The sequence below is a fragment of the Humulus lupulus genome, chromosome X (assembly GCF_963169125.1).
Source record: "Humulus lupulus chromosome X, drHumLupu1.1, whole genome shotgun sequence".
Classification (NCBI taxonomy): domain Eukaryota; kingdom Viridiplantae; phylum Streptophyta; class Magnoliopsida; order Rosales; family Cannabaceae; genus Humulus; species Humulus lupulus.
This window is the reverse complement of record NC_084802.1, coordinates 143,532,839-143,541,084: the sequence shown is the minus strand read 5'-3', so window position 1 is coordinate 143,541,084 and position 8,246 is coordinate 143,532,839. Positions and strand designations below refer to the sequence as shown.

The 8,246-nt window shown below is 34.7% G+C and overlaps 1 protein-coding gene across 2 annotated transcripts; it reads right to left on the bottom strand.

Moving 5' to 3' along the window:
* Positions 1-311: 311 nt before the first annotated feature.
* Positions 312-7,495, bottom strand: LOC133807022 (uncharacterized). Of its 2 annotated transcripts, none has more exons than XM_062245139.1 (16): positions 7,312-7,495; positions 6,567-6,965; positions 6,380-6,465; positions 5,417-5,571; positions 4,922-4,986; positions 4,609-4,803; positions 4,465-4,519; positions 4,032-4,277; positions 3,803-3,936; positions 3,188-3,377; positions 3,023-3,082; positions 2,655-2,909; positions 1,999-2,257; positions 1,713-1,918; positions 1,306-1,356; positions 312-1,148 (listed from the first exon to the last, which is right to left on the bottom strand). In XM_062245139.1, exons 2-16 carry the CDS (start codon positions 6,740-6,742, stop codon positions 858-860), a joined length of 2,424 nt encoding a protein of 807 aa, XP_062101123.1. In that variant the 5' UTR covers positions 6,743-6,965; positions 7,312-7,495; the 3' UTR covers positions 312-857. The 2 variants fall into 2 exon arrangements, with proteins under 2 accessions (XP_062101123.1, XP_062101124.1); XM_062245140.1 differs by having other exon boundaries at positions 7,328-7,495.
* Between the last annotated feature and the right edge of the window lie 751 nt (positions 7,496-8,246).

The following is an 8,246-nucleotide window of genomic DNA, read 5'->3' as shown; positions in this document are numbered from 1 at the left end:
TTGATGGATGCTTCAATGTTGAAGGAACATTATAATGTGTTCTTTTAGATAGGAAGTATTAAAAGAATTGATGAAATGAATGTTTAAAGAGAAATTTATTGCAAGTATTTTTGTTCCAGTGAGAAAAAGAGAGGGGAAAGAAGAAGAGGGAAAATGATGGAAATTATGGGAGGAGCAAATTTGGCAAAAATTGGTTCGATTGATCAATTTTCTAGGGGTTCTAGTAGAATTAATTCACTTCAGCTAGTTGTTTCAGGGGTTATAGTATTAAAAAAAGGCTAATATAATTTATATTAAAAAAAAAAAAGCAATTACTAAAATAAAATTAAAATGGACATTTACTAATATTTACTCCCCAAAACAATAACTCTCATCAGAAATTATATCGAGAGCAATCCTAATCTTTTTTGCTTCACGAAGAAAAGAAAAATAACTAGTATTTACCAAGTTTATTACCAGAACACATACGTATTCCAAAGTGTCCAACACTGCATGGATCATATAATCCTTCTAGCTGTACTTGGAGATGGATATAATCACAAAAAGGAATTTTATCTAAACCTACACGAATTTACACAACTATCTTTTTTCAGCGCTTTGGTGTAAATTTTCAGCTAAAAAGATGGCACGATTTTTTATTACATGAAATCAACTTCATGCTCAATAATTTACAATGGCCAATGTCTCCACACATTTCCTCATCATCTACATCTGCAAGGACATGGCTTTTTCAACACTCTGCCTGAAACACCACCGTCTTCTTGTCCTCTATGTTAGAGAAAATTAGAGGGATGGAAAATCGCTAGGGATGACAGGTCAGAAAAGCTGGATTGCTGCGAAAGCAGTTTGTGCAGTTTTTACCGAAATAGTTCCGGAAAAGACCATAACACAAACCTTGCAAAAATGTCGGATTCCAAAAACTCTATATGAGCAGCTCGTCCAATGAAGGTGTTCAAGTTCTTCCCGTAAGAAGAAGTATCAAAGTTGACATCACAACGCAAGAACACTCTCTGCTCAGGTGAAGGAGCCCGGATTTGGTCCAAACAATCATTCAGCATCTCCAAAAATATTTTGCCTTTCTTTGAGTGATCCCATGAAGCTGCCTGGCACATATCAATTCTAGCAGAATGGTATGGTACGTAACCATCCTACAGGACAATTAAATAACGCACTAAAATCAGCAGAGAAAACATAAAAGGAATCTTCTGAACAAAGTATGAAATAGGATTTATCAAAATAAGAAAGGCCATTTTCAGTTATTAAATCTGTTCATGGAAAATGACTAGTGTAAAAATATTAAAATACCTGCGGTGAAGAAAGCAGGATTATATGCTTGAAGTGCTCTAGTGTCTTCTGCTGCGAGAAGGAAAAGAATAATTTCAAAAAACTTTAATCGATAAATATAGGTTTTCCGAGTCAGGCTATAGCTTCTTGACCAACATGCTCGAGTGATGAAGATAAATAGTTTGACAGACACCATCAAATCTTAAAACTTTTTTTCAGGAAAAAAAAACCAACAACAACAATTTAAGACTATTGGTTCAGTTACTAATTTCCATGCCACTAAAATAACATACAGGGACTTGATCTCACTCCTGAAACATTCATATTTTCATGCACATAACAAGCAACATCAGAGATAAAATGCATGAAAAACTGCAGTTTTTACTACCTAAACAGGATAAACAAGGTAGCATATTTTTATTCAGTACCTTGCACAGCTTGTAAAAGAATGTATTTTGGATATCTGGATCATCTGTGAATGTAAGCTGATGAATGCACCTGGTGCCCTTGAACTTCTTCAAAAGCCACAGTCCAGAATTAAATAAAGAGTTCGAACTGTAAAGATACCCCAAGTGTGGACCGGATATAGAGACATATGTATACAGGTACCTTAGGTACGGCTCCATAATGCTTTCTGCAAAAGACAATGATAAATATCTAGTGCCAAACTACAAACTCGCGGAAAAAAAATGGCTCAAAACCCTGACTTGTTACCTGCTAGTGCTGTTCTTAGAATGATATTTCCAATAGAATGCCCAACAAAGCTAAGCTTAACATCACTCAATATTCCATGTCTTGAAACCTTATCCATTTTCTTCTTAAGGAAAGATTTCACTTCTTGGGCCAGCCTTAGTCCCATTTCGCTGAAGTCTCCAGATGTTTTTTCTTCATTTACCTCTGACATAAGACACTCTATTTTGGGATCGAACAAAAGCCATTGATTCCGTACAAGCCTTAAATCCAGATGATGACCCTATGATTTTAGAATTGAAACAAAATAAAATTATTTTGCGGATAATTAGTAAGATTATAACCAGTACAATGGAATGATTGCCAAGTGTATTCTCTGTTACCCATAAAAATAATTGGCAGTAAAATCTTGTAAAAAAACATTACTGCGACTACAAAACTGAAAAACTTAAATGAAGAACAAAAGCTTAAAATATATTCCGCTGGGAATTTCGAAGAGGAAATATCCACTACATGTATCTTCTAAGCCAAAGGTCCAACTTTCTAATCTTCATGTAGGAGAAAGAAACATCTATATCACACAACTATGATTACATAATTAAAGCGAACAGGAACCACAACTTTCCAACAAACAAGATCAAACCCACAAACTTTAAAAACAGACGCTCAACAAGACTTGCCTGAAACCCATGCACAAATACAACCACCTTTAAAACACGACCATTCTTTGGTTTATTAGTGCCAGTTAGCTTGTCAACAGCTTCAGAGCCAGGTCCACTAAGTAAAGCAGGTGAATTAATCACATCCAAATGTCTCAAGTAAGAATTTTCACTAGTAGTACGTGTTGGTGCATTCATGACACGCTCCACAATAAGCACAGGAATACGAGAGGGATCTCCGAATATGTACATGTCTTGGATTGACCGATTGTTAATCTGCACTAAATAAATTTGCATTCACAAAATAATAATAATAATAATAACAACAACAAGAATATACAGAAGATATGGGCAATAAGTAAGTCACTTCATATGTGGTAAGGACTCACTTTCATTTGAGCAATACTTTGCCGATGGCGCTCAGCACGCATAGCAGCAGTCTGGGCTGGCTATACAGAGCACAAAATAATTTTTTATTACCAACACAGTGAAGAACTCATCACTTGTCCAGATTAAAAAAAACGGCATGATCATGCAAACACGTGGACACTTACATCATCAGTGAGCTTCCAAATACTTGACACTCTTTTATGAACACCATGGGGAGAAGAATCATCTGTACCACTATTTAAAAAATGATGAGGCATCTCAACCTTAGAGTATACCATCCATATTGACCATTCTGCCCTTCTATCTTTAGCCCAGGCATCACGCAAATATTCCAATATCTTAGTTTTATTGGGCCTGTAACAAAGTGAATGACGCAAGCAAGCACCCGGTGATATAGCAATTATTATAGGATCAAGTCACTTTTCACTTAGCAAATTACATATACTACAATTGACACTAAGCTGGATAATTCAAAAACTAAAATAAACTAAAAAAAAAACATAAAATGAATCAGATTTCTTAAAACAATTTAATGAATATACTGCCATCTCATTGATAAAAATATGTATACATGCATACGTATACATACAAACTGGCATCTATTCCAGGAGTTCACATTACATTTATACATGTGTTGTGTGTGTTTCCGTACTCTAGTCCTATTTTTAAGATTGCATTATGCTACTGCCTAGATGAAGAACAAGAAAGAACAAAAACTAGTAATGTCCAAATGAAAAGAAAAAAACACACACGCATGAAAAAGGGGAAAAAAATAAAACCTGTGGAACTGCAAAAAGGTGTTCCATAAATATAAAACTTGATCGCCCAATAGATGAAGGGTGTTTAATAGAACACTCTTTGGCACAGAGAGGAGTGATTCACCACACTGAAGGTCTAAAGTACCGTTTGTTTTCTGCTCAAAAAACAAAGGAGCATTTTAGCAACAAAACCTTGACTAGAAAGCTGAATAAAGACAAAAAAAAAAAGCTGCGTGAAACAAGTAAGGACCTCAGAAGCATTTTGTAGCTTGCCTTGTCCAGAAAATTTTCCATCTATGACACCAAATTTTCCTTGAGAGACAGAATGAGAAAGCTTTATATCATCCATTTTTGATATAAACTCAGTCAAATCAATAACTTGATCAGCAGCTTTGCTGAACCTTTGCAACTCTTCAAGTAGAGTGTCCCGAGCAGCTAATAATGATTTAATAAGCATGACAGCTTTTGCATCTGCTGAATCCACCAGATCTTGTGCCTAATATAAACAATATTTCAACAATCTTGAGGTGAAAGCAATTATTTATTATCTTTCTTATTTTTTGTTAAGGAACTTTCAAAAGAATAATAACATATCAAATAAACAAGTGAATGAACAATAAATGAATTTTGATAAAAATATTTTATTATGAAACTATAAAGAGGAGGACTGTGTGAGAACCTACTTGGTTTGACCCATTGATACTTTCACCATCAGCAACTTCGGTACTAATAGAATCACTGAAATAAATAACAAACTTAGTTCAACATATCAAAAAGCCCACTGCAAATAATCTAGAGACTTCCAAAAACTGGTAAAGATCACAAACCTTGGCAGCTTTGCTGCAGCTATATACGATTCACCTTTAAGTAGACTGATGTGTACACTTGCATCAACAAGTACAGCATGGAATGCATCAAAATGAACAGGGCAATATGAATGCAAACCCAAAAGAGCTTTAGGAGGAATTCGAAATTCATGGACTGCAGCAGAGCAAGCACTTAAAGAAGCCTGCAAGTTAGACCTGCATATTTCACATTACAACAACAATTAAGAATCTAAATTGAAGTAAAAAACACACAACGCATGGACTAAATAAAGCACAGCTTTCTGGTCAAGCTTAATTAAGTAAACAAACTCACCCAGTCTCCGAAATGGGAGCATACATAAGCTCAAACTTCAAAATTACAGCAGACATGGGTGGACCCTGAGAGAAATTACATTATCCAAGACTGTTAAATGTCCTTTTTACTCATTCTCATTATCATAATGATATCACAAACCATAAAGTAAAATCATTTTTCAAAACATGCCTAATTTTGGACCTATTCTCATGAAATCATCTTTTAGGCTTTAAGCACTAAAATCACACACTAAGCATTTCAAATGTTAGTGCAAGCTACAAGTTATATCTGATATTAGCACAAACCATACAAATGGACTTGCATATGCAGATATGCCCCTTTAAAAGAATAAAATATTGCATATATGCCTCTCCTAATACAAGTTGCAGGCCTAATCACATTCATTTTCTGATACATTGTACAACTTGAATATATTCGTCAAAGATGACTTGCAAGTTGCAACATTGTTACATTGTAACATCAGTATATTTTGTTTTTAAAAACAACAATTACCTCATTCTTGCCAAGAGATAAATTGAACGATATCATGACTGATAGCAACACATCCTGCCTTGCGTATTTTATCCGGAATGGCTGAGTTGAGAAGCTGTTGTCTGTATCATCAATCATCCACACTCCATATACGTCATCAGCACCTAAATACGGAGCTGAAATATAGATAAAAACAATTTTAATCTATGTAATAGGGACAGCAAAACTACCAAGCTGGATGACAGTTCTTTATTATTATTATTAAAAAAATAAAATTGCTTCTGGATAATCTGTAATGTCAATATAGAGAATTATAATCTTACCAGTGATCGACAAACTAAAAAGGTAAATGTAAGAATCACTATGCAAAGAGACTGAAAGTCTAACCAAAAATCACATTACATGTGTGTTAAAATGTTTTAGTTTGTCTTTTCTTTTCTTCTTCCCTTTGGTAGATTTCTATGATATAGATTATTTCATATAGACTACGATACCATAAAAAAACTAAAAAAAGTTCTTCAATTCCGCTCTATTTGGTTATTCGATTTACCAGATTTAGTGTTTTTTGTTTGCTTACTTAGTTAAAGATTGGAGCTCTATGTTGTAATTATCTTAATATGATTTCTTTGTCAGATATATTGTACTAGAGTAATGATATGTACACCCAAACTATGCACCCAAACATTACACACAGAGACGTGTCACTGCTTTTTAAAACAGTGGGTCCTAGTTTTAATAAATGTGATTGGCTAGGCAAAATTGTCATATCTGGTTTCTTCATACCCTCATTAATACAATTGCTGTTTCTTTGTCAAGATAATTATATATACATAGACTACATATACCAATATCAAGCTTCTCCAACAAACCTATGAAGAAACTTGAATATTAAATAAACTAACAACAAAAAAATTGTTCATAAATTCCCACATCAAGTAAAATATTAGAAAGCATTTGCAAACACCAAAGCTCCCATCATATTACCTTCGTATTGGACAACTCTTGCTGGAGTTCCCACAGAATTATACTCGCTATTCTCCCATCGCATGGTAATTTTGAGTTGATACCATCTACACCAACAGAAAATCGTGTTAAACAAAGTTTGAGAAATATATTAAGGTTGCAACTTTGATAGTAAAAGAAAGCAGCACTTGATAAGATAAGCACGCACCCTTGTTGAAAAAGGTCGATATTGTGAAACCTGTGAATATAAACAGCAATCTCCTGTACCGTGTCAAACATAGCCACAGGTTCAATCTTCGCTGGGTGAGGCTGGGCATCGGCCAACCTCTTTCCTGACCAACTTCTATAATTTAGACCAACCCACCATCCTAGTCGCCTAAACATGCGTAATTAACTATCAATAAAACTTGCATCCCTCCCTTCGTTTTCAGTCAATGTCAATTCCCAATCTCATTTCCGGCCCAATTCAACCTATTCAAAAGCCTCATTTCATAACAAAAATGGCAGAATAGTTGTAAAGTCTCTTTTCTCTCTCTCTCTCTAAAGTAATTACACTTTCTCTCTCAACAAATTTCAACTTTCCAGGGGGCACAAGAGGTTTGTGCAGCTGCAAAACCGGACACAAATCATACAATTTAGCTTCCAAAGTGAATACATACAACAATACTCATACTAAAACTATAATCTTTCTTGAAAGATTATACTCACACTTAGTGTCACTACCACCATACATGAATTCAATTCAGAAACTTCAATCACTACCCATTACCATTTATGTCCGGAACATATTTATTACGAAAATAAATAAATAAAAATTGTTTAAAAATGACATTCAATAAAGCTAGGTGGCAAATAGAATTTGATCGAACAAGATGTAAACAAAACAAAAAACAAAGATGTATATATATATATATGCAAGGACTGTAAATGTAGGAAGAAAAATATGAAGGTACCGTGAGAAGATCTGACCCGGTGGAGAGAGAGAGAGAGAGGTGGAGCTAGGGTTTTGTTTGGTGAGAGCGATTGATTAGTGGAGAAGGCATTTGGGACAAAAATCTTTCATCGACGTTGAATTTCCTTGTTTGGGGCTCAATTACAACGTTGTCCTCCTCCCTAACGCCGATGATTGTGATCAATGTTTTTTTTCTCCTTTATTTAATAATTATATTATTTGTAACGCTTTAATGCACTAAACGACGACGTTCATTATTGGCGGTGCGCGGATCCTCTTTCCCGTTCCCTCCCTCCCTCCCGCCTGTTTGAAAGCCTAGTGAAAGTGGGCTCTTTCTTGCTTGTTTTATGCTTAAATAGGCTTGGCCCATGATTATTACGGCCCAATAGAAGTTGCTCCCTATAGATCATCATGCAAGATATTTTGGAAAATTAGAAATAGGGAACTTTTCATGAACGGATAGGTTCAATAGACACATTTTTCTACATCAACTTTTACATTATTTTTGTATTATTAGATGAAACAAGATTCAATGGTTAAGAGAACATCAATGGTTAAGATTCAATTAGAAATATCTACTATTATAACCACACAAAAAAAAAAATTTCTAAATTTTCGATCTCTAATCCATTTTTTCTCTTTAAAACGAAGGTACAACCGTGTTTGAAGTTAGTTTTTTGGCTTACTTATTTGGATGTTTCTTGTGAATGCCAATGAGTTGTCTACTCTTTATGAATCTCTTAAACTTGATGAGGATGAGAATGATGTTATTATTGCAAAGTTTGATGAGGAACTCACTGAACAAGGATTGGCTAATGTGGCAAAGACACTAGTAGGTTGTGTCTTGACTTCAAAAGCCATCCCTAGAGAACCTCTTATTAGTTTAGTCCGTATTAAGGGTGTTCACAAAATACTCAATCTTTACCAATCTGCATG